The following is a 16,829-nucleotide window of genomic DNA, read 5'->3' as shown; positions in this document are numbered from 1 at the left end:
AGGTGCAGGACCTTGCACTTGGAATGCATGACTTAAGTCTTGCAATAATCTGACCAGTGAACCCATGGTGGTATTTGTTTTCAGTATTTTAATAGGTTGTAAAAGAAGAATTTGGTTGTATAAAAAGCATCTTTCACGCAGGGTTTTGGGGTTTGGTGGGTTTTTTGTTTTGGGTTTTTTTTGTTTGTTTGCTTGTTTTTTCTCAAAAAAAATTGGTTCCCTCAGATTTCTAATTCTGAGTAGAATGATAAGATTGACTTAAAGTCTCTATTGGACACCTTATAGCTCTTGAGGATATGCCTGAAGTGGTTATAATCACTGAATGCATTTGGATTTTCTCTGTGAAAAGAGGTTGAGCTTACAGGTATCTGAATCTGTTGGATGTTTAACAGGAAAAGACTGCTTTATGCCATGGCAAAATTGTTTGGTTCTGCAGTGTGAACGAGCTCATTTCCTCAGCAGTTAGATGCCAGGTTATTTGTTGTAAAAATAGATCTATTTTCTCAGCTGTGTAAAAGACTGGATGTTTTGATCTCTCAACGATAACAGGAGCAAGCCATCACAAGCTAAAGGATGGGGCATGCCACTAATCCTCCTTTCCTGCCTCAGCCTGTGCTAGGTGTGCTGTGTTTACAAATCATCTGAGGTGAAATGGGAGAGGTTTTATCTTGGTCCAGAGATCTGGAAAGTGAGGCAGTAAAAGTTACATCTAATTAATACTTCTGACTTGCCCCTGAATTTCAGCTTGACACCCAACTATGGTAGATAGCTTGGTACACAGTTGTGATGAATAATTTGTGTTGATTTGGTTTAGATTTAATGTGTGAGTCAGGAATAGTCTCTTGCTGCTCGTGGATTCTGAAAAGCTACTTTTCCTCCTCACAGACTGTGGTGAGAGACTGGAAGCTGATGTACAATGAAGTAAAACAAAATAACGTCAGCATGTTGGATATGCTTTAACAGCTTAGCATGCAATAAAATTAAAGAAACTGGAGAAAGAAGCCAGATGATGTTTTATTGCCAGAACAACTGGATTTTCTCAGATGCAAGAGTATTGTATTGTAGGCTCCCTGCAGAGCACAAGGCTTCACTTAGCAGGCCTCTTAATAGCTTGAAAATGTCTTTATTTTGAAAATTGGAATTGAGATTCAAAAGCTGTCTCTCTTACTAATGGTCCAAATGTGAGTCTTTCACTGAAATATTCCTGCGAAGTTTCATAAACAAAAGATTGTATAGCGAATATCATTCTCATTTGGTTGTTGCAAGTGTTTACTAAGTAAAGTGCTTACAAAAATTATGTCAGAGGACCCACTGAATATTTTCAGTAACAGTGCATTAAGTTAAAATCCAGATCTGTGTGCAGGCAAATCCTGTTAGCAGTAAAACAGCATATTGTCAGCATTTTGTGTTCTTGATATTGCCTTGCAGTGGAAATAAAACCTTGATTTGTTTTTCTATGGTGCTAAAAGGGGCTGGCACAGCAAAACTGAAGTAGAAGTCACATGACTAAGCCCCTGTAAAATCTTTGATTATCTTTAACTCACCAGTCTCCACAATTGGGTAGCTGTTTGTAAATTTACAAACTGGAAAATATTAGTCTGCCTAAGAGGGTTTTGTTAAAAGTAGAAAAACAACACTGGCACAATTAATCTGTCTGAATGTTTTGATCTTGCAGAATATTGAAGTATTTCAGTATATCCCAGTTGGATAATTTGTTTCCTAATTGAGATTTGAATGTGTGTTTTGCCTGTCTGCAGCTGCAACATGGGTCTGTAGAACACTGTGATTTGCTTACTTTCAAGTGATACCTCAAAGAAATGATGCTCACTTCTAAAATCTAGTAACTGTTAAAACTTTGAGGTCAGACTAAATCTTGCATGTCTTAATGCTGTATCTTTTGAATTCTGCTGTTTAAAATCATCCTACTGACTTTCCAGAAACATCTGTAAGTTCAGGCACTAAATTGAGAGAATTTCTTCCTTTGGGTGTTTTATCTCATTGAAAGGTTGGAAGAATGGTTTGGGTTGGAAGGGCCCTTAAAGATCATCCAGTTCCACCCCCCCTGCCATGGGCAGGGACACCTTCCACTAGACCAGGTTGCTCCAAGCCTCATCCAGCCTGGCCTTGGACACTTCCAGGGATGGGGCATCCACAGCTTCTCTGGGCAACCTGTCCCAGTGCCTCCCCACCCTCTCCAGGAAGAACTTCTTCCTGATATCTAATCTAACCCTCCCCACTTTCAATTTAAACCCGTTACCCCTTGTCCTGTCACTACAGGCCCTTGTAAAAAGTCCCCCCCAGCTTCCTTGTAGCCCCTTCAGGCACTGGAAGGGGCTATAAGGTCTCCCCGGAGCCTTCTCTTCTCCAGGCTGAACAAGCCCAACTCTCTCAGCCTGTCCCCATAGCAGAGGGGCTCCAGCCCTCGGAGCATCTCCGTGGCCTCCTCTGGACTCACTCCAACCAGTCTATATCCTTCTGATGCTGAGGGCTCCACAGCGGGACGCAGCACTCCAGGTGGGGTCTCACCAGAGCAGAGCAGAGGGGCAGAATCCCCTCCTTGTGGTTATTACAGTCTAGGGGATTTGTAAAGATGTTTCTTATGAGCAGTTCTGTAGTTAAGGTGTCTTTAGCCCAAATCCCCTGCAGTTTTCTAGCAGCTGTTTTTGAAATGATTCCAGTGAGATCTTTTGTAAGGTTCTTCAATTTTAACAGGGATCAGAACGAAGAATGACTTGAGTACCATGGTCTTACTTGTCTTACTGTTAAGTTCATAAAGCTCTTCCACAGCATGAGAAGAGGGAAACATGAAAGATCTTGATTGGTGGCAGCCTTCAGTAACTCATTCCATCTTTTTTCATGATCAAAGAGGACAGGGACAGCAAGTCGTGTTCATTGCCATGGGTCGTTTTGAGCTTTAAGTAGATGCGGATGTGTGCGGGAGACTGCACAGTGTTGTTGGCTTCACTCAAATCCTTTCAGATGGATCAAGTTACAGACTGAAAAAACACGGCTTGTTGGGGCTAAACACCCTTAGTGACAGGGTCTTGCACTGAGCGAGATCTCAGCTCACAGACTGCAGGCCCGTCCGCTATAGGATCGTATTGCACAGGCCTAAGTGCAAGATGCAGCTGCTTGTGGTTTAGCTGCTGGTACAAATCGGAACCAAGATAAACAGTTTGGAGCGCTCAGAGCACAGTATAGGGAGCCCTGTAATCAGAGCTGTAGTATCTGGCTGTGGGTCAGTATGGACGTAGTGATGCTTTTGTTTTTTCCCTTTGCCAGCGAGCTTGTGCGGCAGTTCTGCTAATTCCTCCGTTTTTTTCTTTCTGGGCACAGATCTGAGGAGTCCCCAAGGAATAATAAAAATGCGGGAATGGGGTCGTAATGGATTCAGTTTTGTCCTAATCAAACTGCAATGGCACTGTGTGGTTTACTTGCGTTCAACTGAGCGTGATAAGAGCAAGGTGATGCAGCTGAGTCCCAGAGACGGCTTCCTCCAGGCAGCTCATAGGATAGCGGGATGGTGGAAAAACATCAGTCATGTTCTATCTACGTGACATTGATTAATTGTTCAGAACTGCCTTTCTGTTAGCTGGTTGCACTGCTGTTGTTTGCTTTGGCCCTCAGAAAAGACTGTTTAGAAAGATTTCACGTGGTTACTGCGTAAGAAAGAGCTGAAAAAAATTTAATGCTTCATTTTAGCAACTGCCTTTACAACAATCTCAGGGTTCTGTTCTCAAAGTTGGGTGTCATCTACGAAATTATATTTAGGTCTTTATTTGCTTGGTGGCTTTGTTGAAATGTTTTAAATGGTGGATTTTTAGTTCTTGTAGAGGCTCTTCAGTCTTAATGATTTCAAAAGCATTCAGTGTTATAGGATGTTAATATGTATCAAATAATTCGTTTTGCAGCGGTTCTGAAAAATCTGTGTGTTCAAACTCGGTTAAACTTCCTAGCTGGAGAGAAGCTGTGATGCCCTTCTTTCTTTACCTTGTCCTTCTGCCTGCCAAACCTGCCCCAGTAATCTGTGAAGCTGTTTTTGCAGTTCCTTGCAAACTGTGCTGTATTATGTCAGGCACTTGTGTCCTAATAATGAAGCTGCGCAGGAATTGAAGTGAAATTTCTAGCTAATTGTTAAATTAGCAAAATATGCACAATTATCACAGAATAGGGCCTTAGATATTTTATTTAGTATTTGTACCACAGTCATAGTTGAAAAGATTTCTTGATGTTTAAACTGCATTCTTTGACAAAATATCCTGCATTTATTACCTAGTTATTACTAATTATCTAATGTTAATCTTGTGCCAGTGTACTGTTTGTAGATGTAACTGATAATTATGCCCAGTGAAGACTTGTAAAGATCTTACTGAATTTGAAACTAGTTTGATTTTTGACTTGCTGCTTGTTTTCATCTTTGCAATAAGAATATTGAGAATTTCAGCTTTTTAATAGAACCTAAACACTGTATTTTAAAATCACAGGAAGTAATGAACAGCTGGGAAATATTTTGCATCAAATTAAATAGGAAAGTTGTAGCAGTGGATGTGACTAGTGTGAGGGATCAAGATAAATGTGGAAAGAGATGTCTAATGGAAGAACTTTCCGCTGTAGATAGATAATGTGTCCTCCTGTCATGTGTTCAGCAGAATCATATCTTATATGGAGTTCTTGTGGTTTTAAAATGATGCTATGAAGTGGCTTAGCAATGAGCTTCCTAGGTATTTACAAATCTAACTTAAATTGCAGGTCTTATTCAGGATGGAAACTAATTTGAAATTAGCTTTTTCTGGTAATTGTAAGCAGCAGTCTTCAGGCAATCAGTGAAATTAAGAGATCCACTCAGTAAAAACAACACTAAAAAGCCTGTATAGGTAACATTTCCCTGTAATATGAACTGAAACCTGTGTTTATGGATTCTTTTTTTTTTTTCTTCAGATACTGGAATATCACTGAGAGTATTATTTCCTAAAGATTAAAAAAAATACTATGTATACATTGGTCATCAAGCCAGAGCCAAGCTATAAGAACAGAATTTGCAATTCTAGAGGTTTTGCAATGGCATCTAAGTTGCATATACGTTTGAGCTGTACCTGACTGAAGGACACCAAAGATGTCCTGATTCTTGTAGCCCCCCAGTGTGTTGTAGGTGAAGGTCCCCTGACCTCAGAATTACTCTCTTGCTGGGGCACTTCACATCAGATACCTTTCTTAAAAATGTTAATGCTGTCAATTTAAAGTTTTATTTTATTTGCTCTAACATAAATGTGGTGTTATTGAAAAGCACCACACACTGTCAGATTTAAAAATTAAATGTACACTCTACCTCTCTGCAGTCCACACTTTAAATCAGATATAAACTACTAACCTGAAGGTGTTTGGGTTGAGCTCCTGGGTTGTATGTTGAGCTATTTTTCAAAATTATGGTTTAGCTGTTTCTGTGTATGACAAGTCTGAAATCGCCTATGTGTTAATCTGAGTTTGAAGCACTCTGATGGACAATGTACTGTAAGTATTTATGTAGTTGAAAAAACACACAAATCTAGTAATTTGTGCCTAAAAGTGCATTGATACCTTCTGGATTCAGGCCTTTAGTCTAGACACCAAGATTGGGAAGCCATTCTTCACACGTATGTCAGTATTTCAAGCACTGGAGATGTTTAAACAAGTAATCTTTTTGTACAAATGTTTAACAGTATATAGTCAGTCGTGTATGACATCAGCAAAGAAATCTGCAGATAAATTTGCAGGTTGCTTCTACTTCTTCACCTCGTAATTATTTTCTCTCTTCCCATGAAACTGAAGATTTGAGGTGAAATTCTTCAAGCACTAAATTGACAGCCATGCTAATGGTTTGGAAATGTATTAACCTCTCTTATTATTTAGTGGGGACAATGTAGCCCAAATGTCAGTTGTGCCTAACTTAGGGGGATTTATGACTACCCCATACTTCTGCTCTGCAGAGATCTGAGAGTTTTCTTTTTTGGTACCTCCTCTTCTACCAGGCAGGTATGCGAGTGTGTGTTGTTGGGGTGTGAGATGAGGGTTGGGAGAAGCAGATGAAATCTAGTAAGAAAACTAAATTCTCTTTAATATCCTCCTGTACCACCTTCTCAGTAAATTTGTGCTGAATACTCAACAATTTTCATATTGTTAATAAAAGTAGCTCCGTAAGTATCTGGAAACCACAAACCTTGATGAAAGCCTGGTGTCTCAAATCTGTAAAGCTTTCAAGTAAGTAAATAGTAGACCCTGCGATTAGTTGGAATTGGCTATGGATTTCAGTTGGTGTGCCTTTTACATGATGGATACAAACTTGTAAGTCTTGCCTTGAGTTTATGCATTAGTTGATTCCTGGAGCGCTCAATATCTGTAAAGTCTGGTTTTCTGCTATCATCTTACAAGGATCATAGATCTGAAGAAAAAGGTTAGGAACAGCTGTGCCTATAGAGAAATGGGCTCACTGTCCCTTCATTTAGTGCTGTATAAAGCTTCAGAATGTTGCGTATCTATAGAGGCTTTTCACATCGTATCCATTAATTATATTTGCATGCAAGTACACTGGACTGTTAGATGACGAAATTGGACTTAGTGATCTACAAATAATCTGTCTTGTGTGTGAAAATCAAACTCTCTCTTCTTCGTATCCACAAGTTCCGAAGCTGGTACGGCACATTTAATTTTTCTCCTCGTTTATTTCAGAATCTGAAAGTGCTTTAGCAGCTATAACAGACCTTTGAATTCCTTTGAATTATGTATGGAATAAATATGGAAAAATTTCATGTGCTGTGGGACTGTAGCTCCTGTTGGGATGGAACCAAGCTTGATCAGCACAGGCTAGGACAACTTGTTAAATAGGAACATCAAGACCTGGAATTACTCTAGGAGGAAAGCTTTCACTTAAATTTAGTAACACCCAAAGTGAGAGTTGTGCCTCTCTACCCTGGGGAGAGGTCTCATCTCTTTCCTTCTGTGTCACAGCGTTCTCTCTGGTTTTAGCAGAAGCCCATACGTGCCAAGTGGTATGGTCAAGAAAGCCTGATAGCTTGTAAAACAAAGTATTACCTAATTCGAGCGTAGTACAAGTACAAATCACATGGCAGATGAAGTGGGAAGTTCTGTGATTACTTGATTTTACTCAAAGTTGATAGTACTGATGCATTTAAATTAAGGAACTCAGCAAAGGAATAATGCAATACAAATTATTTTGCTTTTTACTTCATGGGCAGAAATCTGTGTTCAAGAATGAAGAGATTGCATATCATTTCATGGGAGAACGGAGTTGATATGTGAAACCGGGGCAGAGGGGGAATAGTACCATGACATTTAGTGTCTGTCCACCTGAGGCTGGCATGTGTGCGCAACTGCCAAGTAGTCATGTGCAGAACTAAACCAGATACAGAGAGGGGTTAACGTATTGAAGGAATACAGTGGGTTTTGCCAATCAGAAGTAAAATAATTGGCATATCGGCTCTTTGGGTGGGTCATCTGAGAAGTAAAGCTTCAGGCATAACTCAACAACTCCCTAGATTGAACTGCAGTCAGTTTGACTTAACATTTCTTGTCAAGACCATTGCCTAGAGCTTTGAAAACATAGAAGAAACCTTTGTAGATTTGCTTCATTCTGATTAATTGGGAACAGCTTTTCGTGCATCATAAGGGTATGCAGTGCATCTGTGCATGATTCAGGAATGTAAGCATAGTAATTTCCTTCTTACTTTTGCAGGAGAGGCCCTGGGAGGAAAGATCACAGTCCGCAAAAACAGAAAGGATCCGCGATCTCTCTTTATAACGCTTTCAGTGAAGGACACTCAGCAGACCTACAGCCTTCAGTGAAAATTCTATGCGTGTAACTTGGGAATTGTCAAATTTAAATGTTAGATTTCATTATTGGTAACTGTTTCTAAATACCCACAAATTATAAACTCTTGGATTTTTTCCTACGTATATCCACACACAAGAACATGAAAAGTTTACCTTGAACTGAGAGAGTACAGGTTGGATGCTTTTGCACTACGATATGGAGACTGACAGCAGAATCAGCTTCTGCTGTGTTTCATGTGATGCGAGGAAGGCGAGAAAGATGGTTTGGGGTTATGTGAGGCTGCTAGGTGGGAAAAATCAGATTAAACTCTTGCTGTGAGGAACAATAAATATGATCTCTCAATATTGCTTTATTTTCCAGCTGGAAAAATCCTTCTGCAAGTTTGTTTTTTTTAGGAAGAAAGCTAAATTATGTGCCAGTGCACATCAGCAGTAACTGAAAAATCCCAGTTGGAGTAAGTTTGGAATTCCAGCTGCAAGATTGCAGCAGCAAAGACTTATTTTATTACACTTCTATAATTAAAAAGTTGTATCACATTTCGGTTACATTTATCCAAACAAATGAACCAAGTATGTTATATAATGAAGTTGCCGGGTTCCTTGTCTTCTGTGTAATTGGAAATTCTTCCATCTATCCAGTGATGGCTTGCTTATTTATGGCTATGTTTTTTTCTGTATTAACCTACTTCAGCGTAGGTGGATGGAAGTGTGCATGTCACACACTTGTGAATGTGGGGCATTCTTCGGGGACTCTAACCTGTTAGGGAAGGATGGTATATCCACCTGTGTAGAAGAGGCAAGGTGATCTTTGGCAACAGCTGGCCAACTTCGTGAGACGGGCTTTAAACTGAAGGACTTGGGGGGTGGGTGGAAAATGGCAATGCCCATTGCATTGCACCCATCTGGGAAATAAGCCGGGCCAACCAGAGTAGTGTCAAAGGTTCCTTAGCTGCCTCCAATGAGGAGAACCAGAAGGCCAACCATGCCAAGGGTGGGTATGGCTATGGTGAATCCTCTGACACCCCTTCCAGGAAACCTGTGTGTCCAGTCCCCTGTCTGAAATGCCTGTACACCAACACAGCGTCGTGGGGAATAAACAGGAAGAACTGGAGATCCATGATCTCACTGCAGTTACAGAGACAAGGTGGGATAGCTCGCATCACTGAAATGCTGTCATGGATGGCTACATGCTTTTCAGGAAAGACAGACCAGCGAGGCGAGGTGGCGGAGTTGCTCTTTATGTGAGAGAGCAACTGGAATGTGTCCAGCTCTGCGCAGGGGTGAATGAAGACCGAGTCGAGAGCTTATGGGTAAGAACTAAGGGGCAGGCTAATGTGGGTGGCACTGTCATGGGTGTTTACTACAGGCCACCTGATGTGGAAGAGGGAGTCAATGAGGCCTTCTACAGACAGCTGGAAGTAGCCTCACACTTGCAGGCTCTGGTTCTCATGGGAGACTTCAACCACTCAGCTGGGCATGCACAGTCCAGGAGGATTCCTGTGGAGGACTGATGATGGCTTTTTGACACAGGTGGTGGAGGAGCCAACAGGGAGTGCTGCTGGGCCTTGTGCTGATAAACAAAGAAGGACTGGTTGGGGGTGTGTACGTTGGGGGCAGCCTGGGCTGCAGCAGCCACAAGATAGTGGAGTTCAGGATCCTGCGTGGAAGAAGCAGGGTAATAAGTACAATGAGAACCCTGGACTTCAGGAGAGCAAACTTGAGCCTCTTCAAAGACCTACTTGGAGGAATCCTGTGGGTTAAAGCCCTAGAAGGTGGGGTGGCCCAAGAGACCTGGCTAATATTCAAGCAACACTTACTCCAAGCTCAAGAGCAGTGCATCCCTACGAGTATGAAACGGAAGGCTAACAGTATCCTGGAGTGCATTAAGAAGAGTGTGGCCAGCAGGTCCAGGGAGGTCATCCTCCCTTTCCACTGTGCCGTGGTAAGGCCACATCTGGAGTGCTGTGTCCAGTTCTGGGCTCCCTGGTTCAGGAAAAATGGGGAACTACTGGAGCAGGTTCAGAGGAGGGCTACAAAGATGATGGGAAGACTGGAATGTCTCCCTTACGAGGAAAGGCTGAGAGCGCTGGGTCTGTTTAGCCTGGAGAAGAGAAGACTGAAAGAGGATCTCATCAATGCTTATAAATATCTAAAGGGAGGTGTCAAGAGGATGGGACCAGATTCTTTCAGTGGTGCCCAGTAACAGGACAAGGGGCAATGGACACAAACTGGAGCACAGGAAGTTCCACCTGTCCTCACCTCCCTCTGCTCTGGGGATCTCCAGCAGAACACAGGGCATGTTGTCCTGTGTCCTTGGTGACCCTGGGCTCCCCTATGCTGCTTCTGCTCCCAGACTGGGCATCTCCTTCCTTGTACCCTGCGGTCTTGGGAGCAAAGACTGTGTACGTACACACCAAGCAGAGCTTGGGCTGGTTTCATCAGGACTTCGACAGGACATGAGTCTGGGCTCCTGCCACGAGCAGTAATATGGCTCTTGGCAAATGCCAGCACCATGGGGCTCCCAGCCCTCTGCAGGAAGTTGTTAATGCCAGGGCTCTCAGTGCACCCACGGGCCCTGCGACCCCTTCTCCACCTGCCAGGGGTCTGCTTGCCTGTGCTGAAGGCCAGCCCTGGTGTGGGACAGCCATGTAACTTGGGATCAGGCTGCTGGAAGAACAGATAAACTGTGAGAAGGTGCTGTGTGGAGCCTTCACTGGAGCCTCCCCTGCTTTGCTTGGGAGCTGCACTTACACTTAAATCCTTCCCCTTGGTCCTTGCTTTGCAGGTAAGCCTGTGTCCAGCCTTGTACCTGTCTGATTCTCACCTTGCCATGCTGACTTGACTTTCTGGCTCCACCTTGGGCCTGCCTCATCACTGCACACAGCCATGTGTCTGCTTTTGCTCGCATACCACAGGGCTGCATCCTGTGGGTGAGGATACCCTCCCGCCTCCTTTGCTGTCACCTTAGCTCCTTCCCTGGAGGAACAGCCCACTCCTGCCCCTCCCTGACAGTTATTATCCCTGCTTTACAGAATGAAAAGAATGTAATCATTGAAGTGTAGGCACATGGTGGCTGCATAAAGTTGCAAAAGCTTTTACTTTTCCTTGCCGGCTGAAATTCAAACAGCCATTCACCTCCCCCTGCTCTGGGATCTCTTCAGAAGAATATAGGGCACATCGTGGCCCACACTGCGTTTACACGTCAAGCTTTCAGAAAGAAATGAGCTCTTCCTCCACATACAGCAGCTGAGAAGCCATTACTGCCCTTGCCTCTGCACTGGAGGCTTTCGCCGTTGCCTTTGGCATCACACTGAGGGCACGGCACAGGCGCATTTTCTGCTGATGGATGGCAAATTGCTAAGCTTCAGTGGCCTAACGTGGGTCTGAGCTGGGAGGCTTGAAGGAAATTGGGTTTCCTGCATGAGTACTTCCTGAGATCTGACCTAAGGGACTGCATTTCTAATTGAGTTTATTCCTATGAATTCAACCTTGCAGAGCTAGCAACAGCCGAGATGCAGAGGGAGCATCCACTGTGTGCACTCCGCACCAAGCATTCCCACTGCAAACCCATCCCTCCTCTGCTTTCCAAACAAGTCGCCAGCACCAGCTCTGGGGTGCATCTGTTTTGCTTGTTGATTGTGAGAGCACGGATCTGGGGAAGGGGTTACTCTGTGCCTTTCCCACTCTTGAAGGAAGGGGTCATGTTCCTGAGCAACTCCCAGGCATTATAAACATGGACCAAGTGGACTCATTTTTCTGGAGGATGCATTAGTTGAATCCACTGGCTCAGGACAGGAATAACTACTGGAGAGGAGGGAGCAACAGCTTGTGATCAATGGTCTCTTGCCTCAAAATCTGCAAGTTTATGTCATTCTCTCCGTGGTCTGTTAAAAGGCACCGGAAAACTCTCTGAGCCTGGCCTGAACTCCACAGTGTGTCTCCAGAGCCGTTTTTACTCCTCTTGTTTTGTATTCATCATGTTAGCACTCTCAGTGAAGATCTAGATGCTCAGTGCAATGGCTTTGGCTGGTTCGTCCTTCACCTATGTCCATTCTCCATGCTATCCCTGATAGTATTTACATGAGAGAAATCCGCATCCATGGATGTGCTGGGGGTGGTGGTGGAAATCTCTTGAGCTCTCTCAAAGCACACTCCCCCCGTCCTGTTGTGACATCCCTCTCGAATATGTCAGAGCTTAGATGAGTGGGATGTCCAAATATAAACACTAACCCCTACTTGATGCTATATTCCTGTCCCAGCCTGCTCTCCCTATCTTGCGTGCTTTGTTGGGACAGTTTCTCCTGCAAGCAGAATCCCGTCTGCCAGAAGAGGTACCTCAGTGGCATCTGGGCTGAAGCTATGGGATGGATGTGCTCCGATGTTTCCAATCCCCCCAGGAAATGAAGAGACACCTTAAAATATTTGGTTATTTTTAGTAGTACAAAAGCTGTCAGCAACTCTGCAAGACAGAAGAGCCAGGAGGGTATGAAACTTCACGGGTGCAGCCTGCGGTGGAGTCCACAGTACCTGTAGGGCCCTGCGTTCTCCTCTGTCCCTTCCCACCCTGCTGAGCCTTTGCTGGCTGCTCTGGTCATGTTGGCCTGTCCCTTATCGATCCAAGCCTAGTGGCTCGCTGGCGGTTCCGCGTGTCCTTCTCTCTCATAGAATCACAGAATGGTTTGGGTTGGAAGGGACCTTAAAGACCATCCAGTTCCAACTCCCCTGCCATGGGCAGGGACACCTTCCACTAGACCAGGTTGCTCCAAGCCTCATCCAGCCTGGCCTTGGACACTTCCAGGGATGGGGCATCCACAGCTTCTCTGGGCAACCTGTCCCACTGCCTCCCCACTCTCTCTGGGAAGAACTTCTTCCTGATATCCAATCTAAACCTCCCTACCTTCAATTTAAACCCGTTACCCCTTGTCCTGTCACTACAGGCCCTTGTAAAAAGCCCCCCCAGCTTCCTTGTAGCCCCTTCAGGCACTGGAAGGTGCTATAAGGTCTCCCCGGAGCCTTCTCTTCTCCAGGCTGAACAAGCCCAATTCTTGCAGCCTTTCATCACAGGCGAGGTGCTCCAGCCCTCTGAGCATCTTTGTGGCCTCCTCTGGACTCTCACCTCCTTACGGACGTCTTTGAGGTCCTGGATAAACAGCTCAGTCTAGGGTGGGGAAGAGAGATGGCAGAGATCAGAGCAGGGTTGGGAACAAGAGGCAGAGAGGAACTTGTTGGCCCTTTTGGAGGGCAAATTTCACCAACCAGATGGAGCAGGAGGATAAGGCTTGTGCCTTGCTGGATCTGCACCACCAGAATGGGCTTTTGTGGGTGACTCTGAGTTCAGGGCAAGGGTCAATGCAACCAAACCTTGGCTATGGGTTGATCTGCATCCCCTGCCCCAGGCTGCCTGGCTGCCACTCTTTCTGCACCCACAGATACCCACACACTGCTCCTTGGGCAAGACACATTTGCCTGGTGTTCTCTGCCCTGTCCCTGTGCCCAGGAGAGAGCCCAGGTGAATACAAAGGTGTGTGTTGGGCACATTGGTTTCTCTCAGCTCTCCCTTCCCTTTGGGCGGCTAAGCTTCATCTCTGCTCCTCCTTCTGGGCTGGGAGAAGGGGTCTGGCTCAGCTCTACCATGTTTAGCTGCCGGTGGCTGTCAGCTGCCATCACACTCAGGTTTGCCTTCAGCTGCGTGTTCATGCACTGGAAGAGGTGGAAGATGGTCATCCTGACAGTCCCCAACTTCTGAGCTTTCTTAGCCCGGACCAGGAAGTCTCCAGAGAAGAGAGGAGACATGCAGCATGGGGACATGCCCCAGCAAAGGTATTGCTTCAGCGCTGGAGACCCTGGCTCCGAGACCCTAACCCTTGCCCAGGGCTGTCCTGGAGGTGTCTCAGCGTGGTATGGTGGAAGCAGATCCAGGAACCAACACAGCTGCTCCTTGCCCCAGGAACATCCCCATCTCTCTGCCAGCTCTTGCAGCCCTTACTCTGGTGGGTTGTCCCTGCAGGCCCTATTTGCACTCCGCACATCAGGGCTAGCTGGTACCCTGGAAGTAGCACATCCCACTGCCACCTCCCCCAGACCAGTTGCTTTCCAGCTTTGCCTGATGGGACCTAGCTCCAGTAAGGAAATTTGGCAAGGCCCCTGCACGGTGAGGCAAAGGGAGCAGAGGCCAGCAGCACTGAGGGCATTTCTGCACACTGATGTGCCTCGTTACAGCCCGGTTTGCCACCAGTCTGGTCACTTTTGGACTGGTAAGGAGGGAGGAGAGGGGGTGAGCCCTGGTGAGCAGATGCTGTGCAAAGAATGAAAACAAGTTCACTCTGAGCCCACGAGATGTTCCATGCTGAAGCCCCATTGCAGGCATGATGCTACCAGGAATGGTGAATGGAAAGGAATATGCCCAGGCTAGGGAGATGCAACGGGCAGGTGGTAGAGTATGCTTGGGTTTTGTGCCAGGGCAGACCTCCCTAAAGCCTGCTCAGCTGATCGCTTTGGACTCTGCGTTCAAGCCTTGTTTTCACCCCTGATCAACCTGTTCCAGACCTGGTCTGTCATTCTTCATTCTGCAACCCCTTGGGGGCATGCAATTAGGAATCTCTTCCAATGACAAAGGCTGCTGCTGGGTCTTGCCATAGCCCCATGACTTAAGGATGAGCCATCAGCTGGTCTTGACACAGTCAGGTCTTGGAGATCATACCCTGCCTGCCCTACATTTCCTCACCCAGCGGGTGGCTGACTTGGAGCCCTGTCGAAATACCGTTGGAGGTGCACCAGCTCATTTTCACACTGCAGGATCTCTGCTTCTGTCTCTGCTGCATGCTGGTCCAGAAGCACCTGGGCTTGCTCAGACATTTCCTTGTACCCGTGTTGCGACTGCAGCAGGTCCTTGTGCGTCCTCACCAACATCTTGTAGCGTGAAATGACTTCCTGGATCTCCTCAAACTGCAGCACAGGGTTCCTGGTATTAGTAATCCTCTGTCCCTCCCCTCATCATGACTGTAAGTCTCATGCTCTTTGGCACTCTGCCCTGACCAGGGACACCACCTTCCCCAGCTGAAGGACCTTCCCTTCTTGACGACACTATTGCCTCAGTTGGTTTGTGAGCATCGCCACGTTCCCTGTATGGTGACATCCCACTGTGCCGGTCCCAGGGCTCTCGCTGCCATAAGCAAGGGGAGATACTGCACCTCTTCCCCAGGTGAGCAGGGCTGTGAGAAAATACAAAGCACAACTGCAACTGCCAGCACCAAGTCACCAAGACATGGGGGAGGGGCAGCTGGGATGTCAGGAGTATGAATGATGCACAGAGTGATGGCCAGTCATGCTCGAGAGAGAGCACAGCTTTTTTGACAACTGCCTGGGTTCCCATTCCTGGGCAGCTTTCCACTGCTCCCAAACTATGAACGTGACATGAAACAGTGACACGAAGGGCTCCCCTTTGTGTCCCCTCAGCCTTGTGCTGTTCCCCCTTCTAACACTTTTTCTTTTGTTTTCTCAAGCCTTCACTTTCTTTTCTGGGTCTTCTCCCATAACTCTGGTCCCCTTGGCTTACCTTGGTTGCAGGGAACCTTTTTCCAACCAATCTGAAGTCTCTGGATTTGACCAAGTGTTATGACTTTCCCTGCACTTGCCTCGTCTCCTCTAGGTTGAACACCCATCTAGGGCCCTCGTTGGTGTTCTGTCTCCCTCGTGTCCACACTCACCTGTGAGATCTTCACCACATCCTCCCAGTATTTGTTGAAGATGGAGTACTTCTGCACTTTGTTGCTGAGTTTCTGGTGCTTATTTCTCAGGGCTTCCAGTTCCCTCTTTGCTCTCAAAAGCTCACTCTCCTTTTGCACCTTCCTCTCTCTCTCTTTGCTGGCTTTTCTTCAGAGCTTGGATTCACATCTTATCGTTTTCCTGGTGATATTTCCCCCACCAAAGCAGACACAGAGGGAAAGGAAAGCAAGGGAAGATGGAGCTGGGTCACTCAACAGCACTGGGAGGAGATACCTCCACAGAGGAGAGACCAGTACTGGAGCACCCCGAGAGCATTTTCATTCCCTGTTTAACAGTGTCATCCCTCTTATACTGACCCTTCATTCTTGGAGACAGGCACCTGGGATGGCACTCTGATTTTCCGACCTACTGTCATCTGTCCCTGTGAGACACCCGGGAAGTGTCAGCAGTGGGTAGAGGCCGAAACCCTTCTTGGGGATGTTTGGGGCCCTCAGGACACTGGTATGGGACAAGCTCTCTCCTGTCCAAGCCCTGTCAGGACTTTCCACATCTGTAGGCCAGTTCCTCACACCCCCAGGCTCAAGGGAGGCTTGGACAGGTGTGGTGGCCCAAGGCTGTCCCCCCAGGGGAAGGGAGGAGGTGGTCTTGCTGCTCAGGATCATGTCAGCCAAGCTGGTCAGGGGCAGGTGTACCTTTGTAATCCTCCCAGATTTCTCCATGTGGGTTTTCAGCTGAGTCTCGTTGGAGTGCAGGTCCCTCCACCGGCAGGCTATGGCTTTCATCTTCTCCCTGAAGGCCTGGCAGCATCAGAGCAAGTGTGACATGGCTGGCCGCAGACAGAGCCAGTCTGCTGCCCTCCAAAAAACCCACAAGCCCTCCCAACCATGCCCCAGCACCCTCGTCTCTTTCCCACCTCTTCCTTCAAGTCTAGAGCATTTTGCATCTGTTGGGCTTGTGCCTTCTTCTCCTGGAGTCAAACAAATGGAGACAGGGAGTCCTCCTCTGTCAGTCCGAGTTTCCTGCCACAGAAGTTTGCCACGAGGTTACACACTGGATCCAGTACATTGGCAGGGGGTGGGATTGCTCTGCCCCGTCACCCCACCTGTGCAATCTGCACTAGATGAACCTGCCTTGGCAGGGGCTTTGGGCTAGATGATCTCCAAAGTTCCCTTCCAACCCTGGCCATCCCTTCCAACCCTGGCCATCCTGTGATTTCAGCAGCTTTAGGAAAAATACTCTGAACAAACAGTTGCTGCAACAGCGGGGTTGGTTTGGCTGCT

General features: G+C 46.3%; 1 protein-coding gene across 1 annotated transcript; it reads right to left on the bottom strand.

Moving 5' to 3' along the window:
- Nucleotides 1-13,371: 13,371 nt before the first annotated feature.
- On the bottom strand, nucleotides 13,372-16,568 carry LOC104515285 (coiled-coil domain-containing protein 42A-like; the record flags this gene model as incomplete). Its single annotated transcript, XM_010159200.1, is given in 6 exon segments — nucleotides 13,372-13,595; nucleotides 14,565-14,769; nucleotides 15,531-15,695; nucleotides 15,697-15,729; nucleotides 16,242-16,346; nucleotides 16,463-16,568. Coding segments are annotated over 6 exon segments (838 nt in total), but the record flags the coding sequence as incomplete, so codon positions are not given.
- Between the last annotated feature and the right edge of the window lie 261 nt (nucleotides 16,569-16,829).

This window comes from Eurypyga helias, unplaced genomic scaffold (assembly GCF_000690775.1).
Source record: "Eurypyga helias isolate BGI_N326 unplaced genomic scaffold, ASM69077v1 scaffold8299, whole genome shotgun sequence".
Lineage (NCBI taxonomy): Eukaryota > Metazoa > Chordata > Aves > Eurypygiformes > Eurypygidae > Eurypyga > Eurypyga helias.
The sequence above is the reverse complement of the archived record's forward strand: the minus strand, read 5'-3'. Positions and strand labels throughout refer to the sequence as shown.